The following is a 20995-nucleotide window of genomic DNA, read 5'->3' on the forward strand; positions in this document are numbered from 1 at the left end:
TTTGACCAGAATTAAGCCGAGAGGAGGAGGCAGAGGAGCCCGACGGTATATTAATAAGCCAAGCCATCACAGGTGGAAGGCGCAAGAAAAGCAAAAGAGGTAGGAGGAGGAGGAGGAGAAAGATTGGATTTTGCAGCCATGGGGGAATCGAGCGGGACGGTCTCGGTGGATGTGGAGAGGATCTCGTTCGGAGGGAAGGTAGGAATTCACTGATTCAATGCTTATCACCTTTACCTCTCCGTTGCTTTGAGCTTTCTTGGGGTCGATTAATGATGGGGTGAAACGTAGAATGTGGCGCAAGTTTTGCGTTCCGAGCAGGTAAATTGCATTTCTATGAGTTTCCTATCTTTTCTCCTCGAGGTAATTGGTCGCGTGGAGAGGGATTAATCGTTCCCTGCGCCAAAATGCTTGCTTTAGGCTATGGCTGTTTCTTCTCATGGGTAAAAAAAAAGTAGTCTTTTTCATCCATTGCTTAATTCATTGTCTTATTTTGCTGCATTTGATGTTCTTTTCCTTTATGGGTTTCAGTTGTGTATTTTGTTTGCTAATTTGTTTTTCCATTCTGTGTTGTTTTCTCAACATGATCGATCTTCTTATGCAGGTTTGCTGATGAAAGTTTTGCATTTCTTTTTCTCTATGAAAAATTTGAAGGCTTTATCTTGGATGAGAGCTTGCTTTGCTTTCTATTAGAACAGTTTTCTTTTCCCTTGCGGAGTCTTTTTCCATTGTCTGTGTGTGTGTGTGTGTTTCAGACAAGGCGTCTTGTAAGTCTCCATCGTTGAACCTGCTATGACGGGAAAAGCACGCACTTGTTTTGCCTGTCGTTCTATTCATTGCTTAAGATAGAATCATTTTTTTCTTGAAGCATCAGGCGGTAGGTTAGTTTCTAGCTGGGAAATATAGGCTTAGCTATGCATACAGATATTACGAGTGGCGTACCAGATTATACTCGATGATGATGCTTTGAGAATATTACTTCGTTAGTCTAATGATAGACAGCTCTAAATATGGGTAAGGTTATGATTCAGTGTGCTAATTTTGGAAGGGATAGGCTATAATAATACAGAAACGATTCCACAACATGAGATTTTCGTGTGTTTTTAGTCATTTTCGACCAGTTTGGGGATTTAGCTATTGCCAGTTGTGGCACATGTCATTTGGAGTCAGATCACCTGTCAAATTCTTGTGGTTCTTATTTTTCTGATCTTGTAAGCTTGTGGGAGGCCAAATTAGATCTATTTTTCCTTTTTCCAAAATCTTATACATATCCAGTGTTCAATAACATCTCAGGGCATGCATGGTCTTGAATCATGCTGTGCTATCTCCTTGTCATTTCACTTTGTCTTCACAAAACACACACCTTTACCTTTCTTTAGCCTATTTCCTCCTTAACAATTACCTGTTACATACATATATATATATATATATATATATATATGTGTATGTATATATATGTGTATGTATATATATGTGTATGTATATATATATACATATTTATACATATATATATTTATACATATACATATATATGTATATATATGTATATATACATATATATACATATATATATATATGTGTGTGTGTGTGTGTGTGTGTGTTACTTATAGTCTCTTCTGCTTAGATGAATCTCAACCCAAAAGATGATTATTAACATTCCCACTATCAAGTCTCCTATAGTGAGGTCCTTGATTCTCATTATCTTTCTCAGCATATTTTTTTTCTGTCTAACAAAGTTGCTATATTTTCAAACCAAAAGTTGATTCTCATTCCCACTAACAAGGTTGCTATATTTTCTGTCTAATGTCATATTTTTGCTTCGATTTCTTTCTTCTTTGCCATTTACTTGTGCACATGCAATCACTTATTCTAAATTATTAAGTCCTTTTTCTATAGTGTTTCTTTGTTTGCTCATCAGCACATTTATTTGTTTCTTCAGGAACATCATGTATTAACAAGCCATGGCCCTATTTCAGTTGCTGTTTATGGGGATCTAGAAAAGCCTGCACTTGTGACATATCCAGATGTTGCTTTAAATCGTAAGTTGTATGGCATCGCACTTATTTGTTATTCTATTAGTTCAATCACATTCATTGTTAACTCAATGTACCACAAGGTTTTTCTTTCTAGCGATCTTACTTGATGTCATATTTAGTTTTGCTTGCATCGAATACTCGATCACTCATTTCTAGAAATGTTGTGTTCTCCCTAGCTGACTTCCAGTAGTTGTGGCTTGTCATTGTTGTTCTTGTTGTTGCTACTATATTGTTCCTTTCTTGATTCTTTTCTTCCTACCATTTTTGTTTTGTCCTAATCATCTGGTGTGTTGATACCTTTGCCCTGCATTCTTGACTGTGCATGGGGCTAACCTAGTTTGTGGCTAAGATGCAAGAATGTGTTCTTCTGAAACTTTGCTAATTCTGTCATTCACCATGCAATTGGTTTAACTTCTAAGAGAAATAAAAAAGAAATGGACATAACTTCTACTCTTCTTGATTTGTTCAGATATGTCATGCTTTCAAGGATTACTTTTTTGTCCGGAAGCTTCTTCTTTGCTGCTTCATAATTTCTGCATATACCATATTAGTCCTCCAGGACATGAGGTCGGTAATTCCGTTGCAGCTTATGTTTTGACATGCGTTTATTAAACATGTCTGTGGTTCACATTCTGGATATTTCTTTAACATGATTTTGCTGGTCATCTACTCTAAGAATCCTGCAGTTAGGTGCTGCTCCAATTTCTGCAGATGAACCAACACTCTCTGTTGACCAGCTAGCAGATCAGGTGGCAGAGGTTCTTGATTATTTCGGGTAATCTGCTCTCTCTCTCTCTCACTCCCTCTCCTTCTCTTCTTGGCATTATCTTTTGGTGAACTCAATGCTTACAAATCATAAGTTGTTTTTTCTACGCCACGGTCACTGCTCCATAACAATTTTTTTTCCATTTTTTTTTAAATTTGATCTTTCCAGGTTAGGCTCTGCCATGTGCTTTGGGGTTACGGCTGGTGCTTATATTCTTACTCTATTTGCTGTAAGTGCTGCAATTAAGGCCCTTAACATATTAGCTTGTAAACACTTAATTTAGAGCCTAAGAGCCTGTTTATGCATCTCTCAGACTAAATATAGGGAGCGTGTCCTTGGACTAATACTTGTCTCACCTCTCTGCAAGGCTCCTTCATGGACAGAATGGTTGTATACTAAGGTATGATTTGATATTCTAACCGATAATGTTCCGATCTTAATGGAGAGTTGGTGCTAATGATCAGATGTGAAATCTCAGGTAGTATCAAATTTACTATATTTTTATGGAATGTGTGGCTTGGTCAAGGAATACTTACTCCAACGATACTTCAGTAAGGTATATTCACTCCTTGGCAATTTTTTTCTGCATCATGCGGTTCTTTATTCTTCTAAATGTGTCGCAGGAAGTACGAGGAAGTTCACAAGTTCCTGAGTCAGACATTGTACTAGCCTGTAGAAGTGTTAGTAACTCATCTACTGTTTGTTTCCCTTCTGAAATTTGATCGAGATATATTCGGATTATTTTCTCACAATATGTTTATTTTACAATCTGCAGTTGCTTGATGAGAAGCAGAGTGAAAATGTTTGGCGATTTCTTCAGTCAATTAATGGGTATACCCTTACTCTCTTAGCTCTGGAAATTATTAGATCTACTGCAGACAATGTAGTGAAGAATTCATAGTGCTCTGATGCTTAAACAGGAGACATGACTTGATGGAAGATTTGAAGAAACTGCGGTGTCGGACTCTAATTTTTGTGGGTGAGAACTCTCCGTTTCACTCAGAAGCCCTGAACATGACCAAAGAACTAGACAAGAGATACAGCGCATTGGTAGAGGTATTCTACTTGATCGAATCATCTCAAACCGTCTTGCATCCTTCTTTACGGTGAAATCCTCCTATCATCGACATTTATCTGGGATCTATTTCTCATCCTCTCATGGTTGTCTTGGCATCCTTGTCAAAACGCTGCAGGTTCAAGCATGTGGCTCGGTTGTGACAGAAGAGCAGCCCCATGCCATGCTGATCCCCTTGGAGTACTTCCTCATGGGGTACGGCTTGTACAGACCGACCAAGCTGAGCTACAGCCCGCGGAGTCCTCTCAGTCCGTTATGCATCTCTCCCGAACTGCTGTCACCCGAAAGCATGGGACTGAAGCTAAAGCCCATCAAGACTCGGATCTCCCTTAAAGTCTGAGAAGATTAGTATCACGAAACATACGACTTGTCGATAGGCAGAGGCACAATTTTGCCAAACAATGTAAAGCATCATGTATCTCCTATACAGACAGTTTCTTGGCTCATTAGTGTAGGATTGTAGATATCATCGAGAATAAGCGAGCTTATTAAGGGCTGTTATCGAAATTCATTTGTCCTCAAATAACTTGTGTAAATCGATTTTTTATGATAGACCAAAGTAATCAAGTGTTGCCCTCAATCATTAGCTTCAGCTTTTAAGATCTGCCAGAGGTAATGTTTGTCTCATTTCAATATTTCCAGATATGAACCAAGACTCAGTTACATGCTCAAGCTATGCAGTGTCGAACCAAAACAGCCTGGTTGTGTGATTCATGTACAAGACAATGTTGCTACTTTTCTATTGCTTTCCAGTCCAAACTCTTTGTCATGGATTGGACAATCTCTGGGGATTTAACAAGATATAGTGTGGATTCTGAATCACATATGTGAGAGACAACTAATGAAAGCAGATACTCTTCTGGCCTGCCCTAATGCATCAGTTACAGACTTCGACAGAGTTCACTAATACTAATAGGCAAAGAAAGGAGATGATTCAAGTGAATCGGGAACCTTAATATTAAGAACATAATAAGCTGCTGAGGAGTGGGAAGATTGGTTTCTTGGTCTCACCTTTTTCCCTCGCAGATGTTCTATTTCATCTCGACTTTAATATGGATTTCTCTTTTGGTAATCTTGACTCAATTTTGATTAGACACCGAGACAATCTAAAAGCTTAAAGATCTTCCCTTGGTAGATCGACACTGCCATGGCCTTCGAGGTTTCCTAGCAGCAGCAACTCCCAAGTAAAAACGAAACAGAGGATTGCAGAGGAGACCTCCGAGTAGGGAAGTCCCTTTCTGGTTTGTTAGTAGCAGTTAAGAGAGCCTGGAAAGAGGGGCTGCTCACGCACACACTCACAGACTAGATTCTGATGCAGTGTCACATGTCTCCCAAGGTCTGCTCACATGTCTCCTGTGCCTCCCCTCACCTTTCTACTTTCTTCTTCTTCTTCATCATCATCCTCCTCTTCTAACCCATGCCTTCTACAGATCTTTCATCGGCAGGCACTGGAAAATCTTGTACAGATGCGCATCAACAATACCTTCTTAGTGAGATGAAGGATAAGGAAAGAAACATGGGGTTTATCTCAAACTACAGTACAGCAAACACCAAGGTTAAAGATACGAAGAGTTCAAGTGAAACAACAGAGGCAGCATATGAAAGAGGGAACCGACGCAGTGCATGTTAGCGTCATCAGGTCCGACCTGACGCAGTGCATGGTTCAGCGCGCGAGGAGGCCATGGCCACCGCCGCGAGCTTCTGCAAGTTGAGCTTGACGACGGTGTCGGTGAACATCTTGGTGTCCTCCTCGGTGTTCCCCTCCGGGATGTCCACAACGTAGGACTCGAGGACGAGGGTGTAGGCCTTACCTTCCCGGTGGAGCTCGGTGACCGACGTGACGGAGCGGTAGTTCCTGAGCCGGTGCTCCCCGCCCATGACGCAGAAGCTGAGGACGTGGCGGTCGTCGTCCAGGATCTCCAGCCGCTCGACGCTGGTGGACGCCGGGAGGCCCGACACGACGGTGACCTCCCGGACGCTGCCGACGCCGCCATCGCCGCGGACGAGGCGGCAGCTCTTGATGAAGTGCTTGTATCGCTCGGGCCGGTCGAAGCTACGGACGACGGGCCACACGGCGCACAGCGGGGCGTCGATGCGCTGCGTGATGAGGGAGGTGCACGTACCCGGCGCACGCGGGAAGGTGTGGTGCGCTCGGATCACCGGCTCCAGCTCTGCCATCTCCTCCTGTGTCAATCCCTGGGCAGGGTGGCAGTTCGGCTCCATGTCTTCTCTCCCTCCCTCTCTCTCTCTCTCTCTCTCTCTCTTTTAAGGGAAGATGGAGGAGCGAGTCGAGGGGAGAGAGAGAGAGAGGATCGTGCAAGCTGGGCACGATTTGGACTTGTTCACTTCTCTCTCTCTCTCCCTATATATATATATATATATATATATATATATATTATATATATATATATATATATATATATATATACACACAAAAGCTGTCATGTCAACTGCTCATGTCATATGTAGGATAGGATCAAGGCAGGTTTATGGATGACTGTGAGTGACATCAAACGAATACATTGGTTCCCCTTCTTGTCATGCAGTGGAACCAATGTAAAGCCAAAGAAGGGGCATGCTATATAGATCATCACAGTTGTTTGTTAATTATTCTGAAGAAATATAATTCCACAGCACATTTCTGTATAACATATCTGGCTGAATTGAAAATTTGTATCAGATCAGAATAAGGTTGTTTTGGATCAGATAATGCAAACAGCAGCAGGAAGATTCAAAGAGATCCAAAGAAATGCAATGTTTTGGATCAGATAATGCAAACAGCAGCAGGAAGATTCAAAGAGATCCAAAGAAATGCAATGTTTTGGATCAGATTCTACTATTCCAATGCTAGTTTTATCCAACCACATACTTCATACTAGAGTGGTCAAAGAGAACACTGCTAGTACAAGAACTTGTACCACCTGAGTATTAACCATATAGAATTTCTAAACAGAATAATTAAAAGAAAGAAGTCAGACAAGTTTCTAAATTAGATAAACAAAATTTTGAAAGAGATGCAAGAGAAGGGTGGGGAAAAAGGCATTGGCATACTAGTATTCTACTTTCCCCCAAGTGTGGGGAATTGTCCAGGATCCTCAATGGAAGGAGCATAAGTGGGGCTTACTGCTGCACCGCCAAATCGCTCCGGTATGTCCCACGATCACCTTGGCCTCTGCCATGGCCATGACCACCAAGACTGTAGCATCTTTCCTCTTCAGCTGGTCTCAGAAACTCTGTGATACTCGGACTAGAGCAGGAAATCACATAGGTTTGGTTCTGTTCAAAGCAAACTTATTTATCAGAGAATACAATGCCTTTTTGCCTCGCTCCTCCCGATCAGCACTATATTTTCTTCTTCCCATATCCTTGTCGGAACCCTATTAAAATAATTAGTAACATTAAAATTTGATTTTGCTAACGATCTATTACATGGAGGTGGAGCCTACAAATAGTGATGTGACTAAGCTTACCAACTTAATAAAATGTAATTTCCCACATCAACCAGTTCAACAGGTGAACACAAACAGAAAACATAAGCACATTTTTTTCCAGACAAAGTTAAAATGTAATAATCTAAAAGAAAATATTCAATGAGTGGTTTCATTTATTTCTTCCTTTTCTATTCAAGCCATACTTCCTTTCAAAGATGCAGTTAGAAATCCACTCCCTGGTATATATCTATGACAAACATTTGAACATGTAGAACTGGCAATGCATTCTTTGGTAGCACTAAAGATACTAACTGAAGTACTAGCTTTGCTACTTCAAACAATATAGTGGTACGTTTACAGGACGTCTCAAGTTGTCAGCTCCCTCCTTGAAAACATCCATGCAAAATATGTGGCGGCTTTCTAAATTATAGATGGCACTGAAAACACTACCAAAATCCATAAACGTTGATGCTACCACAAAATATGTATTTTGGTCAAGAAAAATGAAGCACTTCATATGCTCCTGGGTCTCACCATGACCCCTTCGATTGACCGCAGCCATAAATAAGAGCATACTAGATATGCTCCTGGTTCATCAAACGATATCATACATGCAGATTTTTTTATACTTTTGATTTATGGCCTTAATTAACAGAAAGTCACAAAACATATTTTGCAACCAAAACAATATTCAAGAAAACTGAAAGCATACAATTTCCAAGGCCCTTCTTGCAAGCAACATTTTGTTGCACAGGGAAAATTTCAAAGATAGGGCTGTAAGTAGATTTTAGTGTATGCCTGCAACGGAACTGAAGTGGCAGATACATATAAGCTTTATAGCAAGCCACCTAGTTCTCTCAAAGGCAATAGCAAACAAGGACAAGATTTACCTCATCTTAAATGTAATGTGAAGATGTTCAGTGTTGGACCCTAAATAAGATGCTTCTAGTTTCTTTAAATCAATAAGTGAATCCACCAACTTTATCATTATCATTAACAAAAATGCTGTTGGGAGAGAAGACTGCATTGATTCTCCGAAAAAAAGTGAATAATACTAAGAGTATCTAAACTACACCTACAAATAAATAGGGTCAAATATATCAGATTAGATGATGAGGTACCTTATTTTCAGGTTCTTTTTCATCAGTTTCAATTGCTGTGGCCTCCATGCTTTCCTTATTCACCTCTGTTTGTGTTCCACCATCCTATTCTTCCTTAGAATTTGCAAGCTTCCCATCCATGTCTGCCTCTTCTTCGGTCCCTCTATTCCAACTATTCTCAGATCAGCACAAATACATAAACAAGCATTGATGGATGATATTATTGTAATAAAAGATTAATCATAACTGTGCAATCAAATCATCATCCTTGGTTCCCCAGTTCGCACGCCTTGTGCCCTCACGCTTCATCTCATAACCCCGACCGCTTCCACCGCCTTCTACGTGGGGGTCGTTCGGAGTCAGACCCGCCTTCTCCATTACTATTGCCATATCCACCAAGTCGACCACCACGAAAATACTGCCGTTGCGCCCCATATCCTCCACGCCCCCTTTCAGAGGGCTTATCACCATCACCCTCTTCAGAAACACCGCCACCGTAGCCCCTGGCAAATCCATTGACGTCCCCGTTTCCTAAATCCTTTAACTAATTAATTGTTGATAAAACGAGCTCGAAGAACAAACAAAATGCCAATTTTTCGAGCAAATGGTAATCGGGAAGGATCAAGAATAGCAAAAAAAAAAAAACCTGCTTGAGCGGAAGGGAGGGGCTTGTTCGGGAATTTGGTCGCCGGCACAGCCGCAGGTGCGTGGGGCTTCTTGGAGGCAACCTTCTGTAGCCGGACAGCGATAAGATGAGAAGGATCGTCGTTGTCGTCATCGGCCAGGAGATCAAAAGTGTTGACGGTAGCCATCGGTGTCGTAGGCCGAACCGATTAAATACCGATGCAGACCCTAGAAATGGATCAACAACCGAGCTCCATAGGAAACTCCAAGGATCTACGAAAGAGAGAAACCCGTAGCTTCGAATTCTGCTGCGCCGCCGTGACGCGAGCGCGGCCGCAAGAGAACCCTTACTCTCTGAACTCGTATAAAACGAAACGAGCCAAATACATATATATTTGACGGTTGTATTTCGTTCACAACCGTTTCTTTGACGGTTTTGTACTCCCTTACATAATTATTTACGAGCGTACCACACCGGTAATCAGTTTAGAATGCGAGGGATATTACGGTCATTTTGGAAATAATAAATTAGAGCTTATGTATCTCTTATTAAATTGGAACGCCAATAACTTTAATTCTTTTCTGGAAATTTTATATATAGATTTAACTATATAAGATATGGTTTACATTGCCATGTATAGCACAAATAGAAATCCGATAATATTATTGTTCATTGCACATCAACAACATAATATAAGCCACAGTTCACAATTATGACTGCTACTGCAGAAACTAAGCTCTTTGGAACGTGCTTTATTTACTCATGAGTGCAGTACATGGTGGATGGAGATAGATATAGAAAGCATGAGGGGCTCGATGTGAGATGACCATTGATGAATCCAAGGAAAATGGAACTCCTCGTCTCCTCAGACTCGATGACCACGGAGTGAATCATGCTCAAGGGGACCTCACCACTTCAGCTTAGCTGGGAAGTACTGCAGCAGGAACTGTAGCTACTTAGCAACAGCGGTGAGCAGAGAGAAAAGAAAGAAATCCAAGACACTGACCTTTTCGATGAGGGAAAGGTAGTATGGCTTCACTTCCTCCACATCGATTCTGACTTTGCTCTTGCTGTACAGGTCATATTTGCTGGATCCAAACAATGGTTTGCTGTTAGCAGGGCAATCTTGAGAGAGTAGATTTATCAGCACATCAAGATTCTTGAGATCTTACTTGAATATATGTAGCCACTTCAGATTCTCTCTGTCTTCCTCATTCAGTAGGTACTGATAGGCTCCATGCTTGTGCAGAGCTGAAATGTAACAGCATAACACAGAGTAATGTTCATTCGATCTGAAATTATGGTAGAGAAGTGAAAGGATGTGATGAGTTCATGGAATTACGGTAGAAAGAGTGGTATCGGATGGCGAACAAAGCAGCCGAAGGAAGAGTAGTGTTGTTCTCCTTAGCCACCTAAAGATTGAACTTTGTGATCATAATTGAGTTCATCAAAGCTGAGGTACGGAGAGAGAGAATCTGATGATGTACCAGATACATGTAGTCATCATGCCCAAACGACATGAGTACATTCTCCAATCCACATCCTTCAGAATAAACTCCAAGCTTGGTGTTGTATTTAGGATTGTCGTAGTCTGGGTTTTCCTTGAAATGCTGCAGCAACCAAGAGAAGCAATCAGAGCATGAGATTTTTGGATTGGCATCATCCATTGAAGCAGTCCGGTACCTTGAAATGAACATTGGATTCATCAAAAGCACAGCCAACAGGGAATGTGTCACCTGCATCAAGAATTAGCTCACAGAATCAGCACCTTGGTAGAACATTCCCGGATGAAAGAGAAGTAAGAAGATGGCAGTGCTCACCGACGACAGCCCACTGCGGGAGTTGACCAAAGCTTGGATGGAGAAGCACCTTGCCGAGATCTGTTTCACAGCAGGACAGAGTCCAACGACGTCATTCTACCTCAGAAGCTCCACGGGACTAATTTCCATGAACAAGCAGCTCACCATGAATCAGGCCGGTCAAGTGAAGCCAATCCTCGTCAGGGTAGTCCTTCCTGATGGCTTCAGCGGTCTGCAACAGGTGTTCGATCTGTGGCTCGTCGAGATCGGGATCGCTCTCGTCGACGAACTCGTTGAGCAGCTCGATGCACTCCCAGATGCTCATCTCCACCCTATCCAACTTGCCATACTCCTCTCTCATTTTCTTCACCTGTTCACCAAACATACACCTCGATCTTAATTACCTCCATTGCTGCTTCTGCTCGATGCTCGCTAACAAGAAAAAAGGAACGATGTTGACCGACGTACAAAATCATAGGTTTGATGGATATGGTTCGCTCGGTAAAACTCTTCCACTGACTTCTGCCTCTCGGATGCAGCATCATAGTCCCTGCCAATGAGGTGATCACAGATCATCGAAACAACAACTCATATGAGGCCACTGAAACATAAACACAAGCATCTTTATCACATCAACAGCAAAGTGGACCACAAGAATCTAATACAGTAATCAGCTAATGATACCTGAAGGTTTGTCCAAACGAGTTGGTATCTGGCACCACAAAGCCACCACCCAAACCCATCTCCTTCGAGTCTCCTGCAACAAGAACAAGCCCCATCACATCCACGCAATCCAACACTAAATCCTAAAACAAGAGAAGAAAAATTACCAACGACCATAGTCATCTTCGCACACAACTCGAAAACAACAACAACAAGAACAACAGGAATGATGTGGTATTGTTTGTATTTGGCGGTGGTGACAGATAGAGAGGGCATATAAAGGGAGGGGGCGATGCAAGCAAGCAAGCAAGCAAAAGGAGAAGTCTGCCATTTGGAGGAGCACACAGCTGTTCTGTGACGCAGAGCTGAGCTGGACAAAAGATTTGAATTGGTCAACTGCATATAATATAGTGAATTATCTCGACGGGATTAATGCACGTGACGCATAGTGAATCATCGTGATAGATTACGACAAGCAATTTATAGTAAATTATTGCTGTCGCGGATGAGAACATGGAATCTATAGTAAATTCCAGGCAAATTTAGGGAGGAAGCGCAGTAAGGACGAGGATAAGACGGCTCTGGGAATGACTGGGAACTGGCGTGGAGACACCACAAGGTCAACATGCATGATTGTCTCATCCTCAACTTGGCCTTCGAGGTCATAATATTTTACGTAGAACAAGACAAGTGCATACATCTGGGTTACGTTTATTCTCATGCATGATTCATGAAAAGAATAAAATAGCATTGGCTTTTTAGATTAATATATGCCATAGGTGGATCACAGATGAGGTGTTCATCGTTCTAACTTATGACTGTCATTTATTGCTCCTGCATCAATCATCATTTCTATCCGATAACTCTAAACTATTTATATGTGCCGAAGCAAAATGATAGAAATTATACTAAAAGAATAACCCAAACAATGATACGTTTGGAGAGTTTATTAAGAAAGAGTAAGAAAAGGAAACAATATAAGAGCCATTAGTAACTAAATCTTGCATTCATTATGATCGATTTCCCTATCGATAGTATCTAATAAAAAAATCATGTTATGTAGACTGGAGTGGGGTAAAATATTCTTAGATTTCATAATTAAGAACACATTACGCCAGAAATTCAAGTCCTATCTATCACGTAATATATTGAGGTTGGAAAGAATCGTTCAGACTAAAAATCATGTTGCCGGCGACTCATGACGTCTCATCAAGGATCGTCGGTTTCTTCGGAGACAAGGGACCCACGTGACGTGGAGCCGAGTCAAGCTTGGAAACCCGGCAACTCGCAGCCATGGCAGGATCGATGGAGACTCGCAAATATCTCACTCACCCACAGCTTCGGTGAGTCGCCTCGTAAGGTTTGGCCGCCGAAGAACGGACGGCGGAGAAAGCGTCTAGTTTCAATCATAGCTACTACCTGCCATGCATGCAGAAATCTGCATGTGAGTTATGGAGTTATATGCTGCTAATGTGTGGATGAGGAATTGCTAGAATATGATATAGTGGTTCAAGATCTAAGATAATTAAGAGAGAATCTAATTAGGATCTCAGTATATCTTAATCAATTAATTAGAATCATAAAATCTCATACTCTTCGTTTTGATCTCGATTGCACACCAGCCTTTTACCGGATGAAACTATGGGTATTTGGATCGAGCTCGGCCCATGCAAGCTGGGGATCAGCTTCACGTCCCGCTCACACCATCGCCCCGTTCCGTATGCGTTGGGACTTTATATTTGCTGGTCGAAATCGTGCAGTTTTCACCTACATAAATATAAAACTCAAACTTGCATAGTAAAGAAGGATAAGAGTCGAGAAGGATAAGCTTCCGGTTCCCTTGTTTTGCTCCCACAGAGTCTCTCTCTCTCTCTCTCTCTCTCTCTCTTCTCCCCCGACCGGTTGCCATCGGAAAGAAGAGTATGGGAGGAGGAGGTGTGATAACCCCCAGTAGGTAGCACACAGAAATACGACCTGTTTCCTTGTTCCGGAATCCGAGTGCTGTTCTTATCCGGAGGCATCCATGCTGCCTTACGATTGCAGCAACAGTGGGCTCACTCGGGGACCCACCACAAGCGGGGAACCGTGCGGGCAGCGTACATTCGAAGGCCGGAACGTTGGTAACCTAATCCGTAGATTCACGAGGACGTCGGGGATCCGATGAGACGCACGATTATTAAAGGCAGCAGGCACACGCATGATGACCCGCGTCGCCCACCACGTCGCTGCATCACCCAGCTCTGCCTCTCCACGCATGCCACGTGGCAGTAGGAGCCGAGAAAGACCGTGGCCCAACATAATAATATGCGGCCACGAGTGCTGCAGTTGGCATCGGCGTTCTTCCCATGCTGGAGGAGGATAAGATCCTCTGCCAAAACTGGTGGACCCACAGCACCATTCTCCTCACCCGTGGTATTGGATCGAGCCGTAGGATTTGGTTCTCACTGGCACTCCGGAAGGGGCCCACCGTTGTAACCCAAGTCGTACAGAAAACAGTGCCAAGCCCCAGATCGGCTACACGAACCACGGTTCGACGGTCTGCTGCATCCACGTGTCCCACTTCCGTCTTTCTTCGCTTCCGCTTCTTTCTGACGTCGTTATTCTGACGAAGCATCGGCCCCTCGGGCGCCGTTAGTTTTGACGTCGTGTTTTCAGGTTTCGCGAAGCTTAACCAAACCGCGGTTACTGCAACCCCAACCGGGTTCACCCTCGTAGTTTATAATCACCCCTTGAGCGCTGCGACAAACTAGGTAGCAGGAGAGCCAGCGAGAGATGATGGCCATGATGATGATGGGGGCAGAAGGAGGGGACCGTCGTCATCCGACGGTCGTTGTTCCGCCGTGGTCGTCGCCCTTCGAGAGTCCGGCGGCGGGGATTGACTACCACCTCTTGGCCGCCGCCGACGGGGCGTCCACCCTCGCGCTGCTGCAGCGCCAGCTGCGGTTCGACGGCGAGGAGGCGGGATGGGTGGAGGAGGACGTGGAGGAGCCCGACTCGGCCGTGGACGTCTACTCGTCGGACGAGTTCCGGATGTATGAGTTCAAGGTGCGGCGGTGTGCGCGCGGCCGCTCCCACGACTGGACCGAGTGTCCCTTCGTCCACCCTGGTGAGAAGGCGCGTCGCCGAGACCCCAGGAAGTACCACTACTCCAGCGCGGCGTGCCCGGACTTCCGCAAGGGCGGTTGCAAGCGCGGTGACGCCTGCGAGTTCGCTCACGGGGTGTTCGAGTGCTGGCTCCACCCGGCGCGCTACCGAACGCAGCCCTGCAAGGACGGCACCACCTGCGCCCGCCGCGTCTGTTTCTTCGCCCACGCGCCCGACCAGCTCCGCGTCCTTTCACAGCATCAGCAGACGCCAACATTACCCGCGGTGGAGTCCTATGATGGTTCGCCGCTACGCCAACAGCAGGCGCTGGAGTGCTACATATCGAAGAAACTGATGTCCTCCAAGACCTCGACGCTGATGTCTCCGCCGGTTTCCCCGCCGATGTCACCGAGCAGGACGGCACTCCGGCGGGCGTCGTGGCCGGTGGGAACATCTCTGAACGAGATCGTGGCCGCACTGCAGCAGCTACAGCTCACCCAGGCGAATCCAGCGCCTAGCTGTTGGAACTTACAACTAGGTGACGGTCTGTTCGGATCGCCAAGATGCACCGCAGCGGGGTTCAATGCCGGCTTCTGCAGTCTGCCATCGACTCCAACGATGGCGGGGACGAGTGGCGGCGGACTGGAGTGGGCGGACGACGCGGACGGTGGGTTGGCGCAGGGGGAAGAGCCTGTGGAGAGGGTGGAGTCGGGGAGAGCCCTCAGAGCGAAGATCTTCGAGAAGCTGAGCAAAGAATGCGTTGTGGAGCGAGCCGAGGCGGCTCCGCCGGTGCCGGCGCCGGAGGTGGTGAAGTGATATGCGGGAGGAGGAATCCTATGGGTGACCGTAAACCGTCGAGGGAGATAGAGAAGATGGATGTAGAATATTTGTACATAGAAAATGGTGGTGGGAATGGAACCGTGGTGGATCTGTTTTGGGGATTCTTCCTGCAGAAAGAAAGAAGGTGAAGTGATCCATGGAAGATCGAAGCAAGCAGGAGCAGCACCGCGGCCTTATCCTTGTGATTGCAATGTGAAATCTGTAATTATCACGTCTGTATTTTGTAGTATATATGTAGCTTTGTATCACGACGATTTAGTGAGGCATGTCACTCGTTGCCGGTACATGTCCGATGCATATGCGATAGCATTTCTTGTCCTCAGCTCGCCATTCGACGATGCATTCATTACTCCCTTCTCAGTCGCCTATCTCGTGGTACGGGGACAGCGCGTCTCGACCTTCGCGCCGTTGATCCGGTCAAAGCATAGGACCGGCGTCGTCCCTTCTCGTCTCTTCTGCCACCGCGTTCGCGTCGTCGTAGGCCAGTCATCATCATCCCGTTGATTCCTGCCCCGCTCCTCCGTCGTCGTCGTCACTCCATCGAGGAGGGTCGACCGGTTCAGTGAATGAGTTCACCGGTCCAAATCGATTTAAATTTCTTTCAAAAAAATAATAAAAGAGTAAAATTAAAATCTTAATATCATGTGATAAAAATAAATTAGTCTAATTTTTTAGATAAATTATCCAAAAATAAATTTGAATTGAGTTATTATTCAACTAACACAATTATATCTTTCAGTCAGACGATAACACCGAATTAATAGTCAAATTCAATAAAATAAAATGGTATTGTTTGTATAAGGTAAAGCTTAATTATCGTTATTATAGATTCTCGGATGTCGAAGTTTCGAGGATGATTTTAAGGTCCTGGAAATCAATCAGCTCGGTGAGCAGACGATGACTCCTCGGGTCTGCGAGCAATCAGCAACCCATGCAGTTCCTTCATCATCTATTGGCTAAAAGATACAGTGGATAGATAACATTGTCATACGGATAACATCGATCATGTTTATTGGAATAGGAAAACTTACAATGCCCACCGTAATGAGCCAAACACATATATTACATCATTCATATACTTCAGATCGACGTGCAGACACACACGCAGGTGCGCTAAACACAAGGAAGACGAAGATGTTTCGATCGAGCTGTCTAATTGAACAACACATTAGAGAATATGGACTGGAAAAGCATCTGCATAAATGCCGCGATTGCAGATGTTTGGACAGTATTGAGCACCGTAGTCCAGGTATCATTGTGATGATGATGATGAGGAGGAGGAGGAGGAGGAAGGGGAGGGGGAGCGTTGTCAACCGAGTTCCAGCTGGCACCATGGTGAGGAGGCGGCAGCGGCGGGGGACGGGGAGGAGCAGGAAAAGGAGCATAGACATGTTGTGGTTGAACGGGAGGATACAATACCGAGTTCCAGGGACCATGGTGAGGGGGCAGCGGCGGCGGAGGGGGAGGAGCAGGGCCATAGCCATGCGGTTGAGCGTAATAACTAGGGTAGGGATAAGGATAATAAGATAAAAGATGGTAGGGAGGAAAGGAAGGATAACGGCCAAAGTGTGATCCCGGATTCAGGGAGCGGGAATTGTCAGGAGGAGCAAAAGAGGTATTGCGGCCGTCGACCGTCGCTGCCGCCATATGACTGGATAGATACTGTCGGGTGCACTCGGCATGCACCTGAAAGTCGGGCGGATTAGTGGTATAGAAGGAGCAGCCTTCCAGTATTGAGTGGGGGCACAAGCTGCATACAGAGTTCGTCCCTGCACGAGCTCTCTCTACCAAAGTCGCTCGGAACGGGACGCCTGCGTGGGAGAAGCGTATTTCTGTGGGAAGTTCCATTCTCTGCGTTCTGCACGCAGCAAGAAGGAGCCTGTGATTTGTAGTAAGGAATGGGCGTGGTGAAGGGAGGACGACGCACTGGACATATATAGAACGCAGGGTTTGCTAGCACAGACCATTGACTCAGTCTGGCCATACTAGTTCGAGGAAGGAGACGCAACGCGGTTGCGATACTTGTCTCAGTGTGAGACGTAGATACACATTGACGGCACAGAAGCCTCAGTACGATGTCGACTTCATTGTGGCGAGTGGCGAAGACGTTGACTTGGAAAGAGTATTATTTTAGGTTACGATTCATGATTACAGTACATTAAATACAGAAAGCTAACGTTGAAATTAAATACAGTAGTAGAATAGACAGATTATCGATTTTCTCGGAGCAAATTAATCATTAAAAGTTAATTATATGAAGCTAGAAAGAAGGAAAGGATCGTATGTGTAGCACTAGAGCCAAGCGAGTGTTCCTGAGTCCGAGTACAGGAAGAAGGAAGAAGGGGTCAACCATGGAAAACTATGGAACCTCTGGTTGACTTTGGAATTAGAATTCTGGGAATTGAAGCCGAGTTTCATTTTGTGATGTGCCACGAGTATTAAGATATTATTTTTTTATTATTTAAAAAAATTTATACTCTATCTTTTAATTAATACTGCCGAAGCCAAGGCCTAGAGAAGTTTATGAGGTTCTTATCAACTGGGCCGATGGAGTGTGAGGAGGAGGCCCTTTGGTGGAAGCCACTCCTTGGCCCCATCTGATATAGTCATTCTTTTTTTCTGGATTCTTTTTTATTTTTCTTTAACTCTTGCTTCGTAATCCTTTGGTAGGTATGAATCTTTGGGAGCTAAAGAGCCCAGCAAAGGCCTATCTACTAGTCATATGTGCCCTGCAAGCTAATCACGTAAGTGATGACACGTGTGACACACTGTGTCATTAGTCATTATTCGATTCCATTGCACAGATCTATGAACATCACAATATATACAATAGGTAATATAAAATAAAAAATATCAATAATTAATAATAAGTAAAAAGATTGTATAGTGTGTCACATGTGTCATCACTTACGATAATGAGACTGATTCACCTTTAAACACATACCTTAAAAATTTCAGTTATAAGTTACTCGAGAAGTACATCAAAAGATTACATAGTGTGTCATATGTACTCGTCCATATGATCGAGGTCTCATAGTTGCTCATGTGAAAACACTAAGAATATGGTACAAGTGCTCAATAGAGAATGATCCACTTACGGAATACTAGATGGTTGATGATACCTCATTGTTAGACAACGATTCCGTCGTCTCAATTGTGTATTTGATCCTTAGACTTAAGACACTAAGGACATCCTATACGAGTACTTCATTCTTTGATACCAAACTTATAGGTCTGAAAGTTTCAAATCTAGCACAATTGATCTTCGGGAGTAGTAGACAACCTTACGAAGATAATTGAGTGTTGATAGAGGATCATCCGCTCTCGGTGTCATGAGAGAAATATCCTATGTGTTCTTACATAGGCAAATCTCTAGCCATGGTCATTCAGATTGACAGATAAATAGTTCTCGGGAAGAATCCGATTAGAGCGAGACTCGAGTAGATTCCATATAGGTCTGATAGTACCATACTCGGTATACGATCTCTAGGATATTAGATGAATGAGGGACATAGATACACGGTAACTAAGGACAAATAGGTCCAATGGATTGGATTCCCCTATATCGTTTAAGGACTATGACATAGTAGCACAGTACGTCCGTAGTCGATGAGTCGAGTGAGTTATTATAAGAAATAATAATTCATTGAGTCAAAACGAGTTTTGACATGTATGATTTATGACCAACTTGATATTGGGCCTGGAAGGTCACGCACATATGATATGTGTTGCGACGAATAAAGGTTCGGATATGAGATATCCGTTGGAGCCCCTATCGTATTAGATATCCAGTAAGCCCCATAATTATTGAATCTTATGAATAAGATTCAATAAGAGCCAATGAGAGATTATTTGATAGAGATCCACAAATCCAAAAGACTTGGGTAATTTGATGGAGATCCAGTATCCAATAGAGCATAATCTATTATTGTTAGTTAATATGAACATTTATAAATAGGAGAGAACCAAAGGGGCATAGACTAGATATTTTTTGTCTACCATCTCTTATTCTCCTCTCTCTCTTTCTCCTCTTCAATTGATAATCCTAGTTTGGAGTGTGTGGATAGCAAGAAGGGTCGACCTCTTTTTTTTATCACCTAATGCATGTGGAGAGAAGATTGTACAATGATTTGAGTAGGTATTCGTCGCATCTACCATGCGGATCACTGAGTAATGTAGTTGATCTCATTCATCCACTTCTATAGATCTAAGATTTTACAGGAATATATGATCTCCTTATATAACAAATATCGCTTGATTAACTCTAAAACTAATCTTAATTAACCATAAACTTAAATCTAACCTATACCCTAACACTAAACCCAACTCTAAACTTGGTCAAAACCTGTCTTGGTATCTGCTTTTAGACAAGCATGAAACTGTCTTGGTATCTTGCTGATCTCCTTCGACAATTTTCCAACATTTCCCTCTGACCTTTCTCTCAGTGTGCATGCCACCTCAGCACTGCGTGCCATACCATCTTTGCCCTCTTCTGACATGGATGCTTCACTCAAATGGGTTCTCTGACTTCCAAACCTTGTGTGGGCGGTGGGTGGTGGGTGGCTCAGTGGTTGCGTGGTGACCTCATCCCTTTTTTTATTTTTATTCCATTTAATTTATATTTCTTTTCTTTGATCTCAAAAGAAGACAAAGGTGAAGCAGACAGCCACAACATTCCCGTAGTTCCATGTGTCCCACCCGAGACACCATTTAGCAATCTTTGCCTTCCCATTGGTTAACAGATTGTGGGGCCCTTCTCAGAAGACACGCGAGCTCTTCCCTTCTCTCTCTCTCTCTCTCGCTGCAGCCTCTCCCTTTCTCGATTAGCCTTGTCGTGTCGAGCGACGACAGGACGAGGTCGACTGATGCTGCATCAAATGGCGTGTTTGATTGATCTGCCTGCAGCCGCCCAATGAGTATTCTAATCTTGTCGGGAAGAGTCAACCATCCTTAAATTAACATTGGGATGCCTTTCGAAACAAAGTCTTCCCTGCTATTGTCACAACTAAAAGAAGATTCTATCTTGATTTCCTATTTTTAAACCAAAATTAGACATCAGCATGACATGTTCAAAGATGTTTCAAGTGCAATTTCCTTATAATAACAATAATTTAGCCTTTCTTGAATCAATAAATCTCAAGTTCTTGATTTAGTGACAATAGTTATTTTGAGGGAGCAAAATCGAAGCATCATTTACGAATCCATCATGCTTGTCCACAAGTCATCGCACATCATGCCGACACGAATCGCCAAGCTCATCGGCGCTTAAATTTACGATCATACCCCTCTGACTTACTTGCACTGAGGGTGGCCCCACGTGTGGGACCTTTTGCTGGTGCGGCGCTGGGTAATCTGTCCTTCACATTGTCCCGACGCCAATCGCAAAAGACCACGAGTTTAAATGTACGTTTACTATTGTGGGACCCATTGAAAGACCGTTCACGATAGAGGAAGTTGATGCCGGTAATCGAAGGGTACGAAACATTAGGTACGTCTAATTTTGCTCATATTCTTAAATACAGTTTACTCGTCGGTATCACGTCCGGCAAAAGGCGCATAAAAGGGACGGAGAGCGCGAA

The 20995-nt window shown here is 43.7% G+C and overlaps 5 protein-coding genes across 6 annotated transcripts; 2 read left to right on the forward strand and 3 right to left on the reverse strand.

Annotated features, from left to right (window-relative positions):
* The first annotated feature begins 61 nt into the window (after positions 1-61).
* On the forward strand, positions 62-4460 carry LOC103986621 (protein NDL1). Its single transcript, XM_009404662.3, has 11 exons — positions 62-198; positions 1937-2036; positions 2503-2600; positions 2720-2808; positions 2968-3028; positions 3113-3199; positions 3278-3355; positions 3423-3479; positions 3575-3630; positions 3720-3855; positions 3993-4460. The coding sequence occupies exons 1-11, from the start codon at positions 139-141 to the stop codon at positions 4212-4214; spliced, it is 1044 nt and encodes a 347-aa protein (XP_009402937.2). The 5' UTR covers positions 62-138; the 3' UTR covers positions 4215-4460.
* A 917-nt stretch (positions 4461-5377) lies between these two features.
* Positions 5378-6225, reverse strand: LOC103986622 (abscisic acid receptor PYL2). Its single transcript, XM_009404663.3, has one exon. The coding sequence runs from the start codon at positions 6095-6097 to the stop codon at positions 5510-5512; it is 588 nt and encodes a 195-aa protein (XP_009402938.1). The 5' UTR covers positions 6098-6225; the 3' UTR covers positions 5378-5509.
* Positions 6226-6666: 441 nt separating this feature from the next.
* Positions 6667-9379, reverse strand: LOC103986623 (RGG repeats nuclear RNA binding protein A-like). Its single transcript, XM_065157574.1, has 4 exons — positions 9052-9379; positions 8653-8908; positions 8427-8568; positions 6667-7251 (listed from the first exon to the last, which is right to left on the reverse strand). The coding sequence occupies exons 1-3, from the start codon at positions 9215-9217 to the stop codon at positions 8511-8513; spliced, it is 480 nt and encodes a 159-aa protein (XP_065013646.1). The 5' UTR covers positions 9218-9379; the 3' UTR covers positions 6667-7251; positions 8427-8510.
* A 288-nt stretch (positions 9380-9667) lies between these two features.
* Positions 9668-11791, reverse strand: LOC135585904 (probable inositol oxygenase). Of its 2 annotated transcripts, none has more exons than XM_065153471.1 (11): positions 11660-11785; positions 11514-11586; positions 11298-11379; positions 10995-11199; positions 10851-10910; positions 10714-10766; positions 10518-10640; positions 10373-10442; positions 10203-10281; positions 10037-10118; positions 9668-9964 (listed from the first exon to the last, which is right to left on the reverse strand). In XM_065153471.1, exons 1-11 carry the CDS (start codon positions 11766-11768, stop codon positions 9938-9940), a joined length of 963 nt encoding a protein of 320 aa, XP_065009543.1. In that variant the 5' UTR covers positions 11769-11785; the 3' UTR covers positions 9668-9937. The 2 variants fall into 2 exon arrangements, with proteins under 2 accessions (XP_065009543.1, XP_065009544.1); XM_065153472.1 differs by having other exon boundaries at positions 9758-9964; positions 11298-11430; positions 11660-11791.
* A 2306-nt stretch (positions 11792-14097) lies between these two features.
* LOC103986626 (zinc finger CCCH domain-containing protein 35-like) lies at positions 14098-15700 on the forward strand. The gene has a single exon (XM_009404666.3). It carries the CDS (start codon positions 14265-14267, stop codon positions 15390-15392), a length of 1128 nt encoding a protein of 375 aa, XP_009402941.2. The 5' UTR covers positions 14098-14264; the 3' UTR covers positions 15393-15700.
* Positions 15701-20995: the final 5295 nt, after the last annotated feature.

The sequence above is a fragment of the Musa acuminata genome, chromosome BXJ3-6, assembly GCF_036884655.1.
Source record: "Musa acuminata AAA Group cultivar baxijiao chromosome BXJ3-6, Cavendish_Baxijiao_AAA, whole genome shotgun sequence".
Lineage (NCBI taxonomy): Eukaryota > Viridiplantae > Streptophyta > Magnoliopsida > Zingiberales > Musaceae > Musa > Musa acuminata.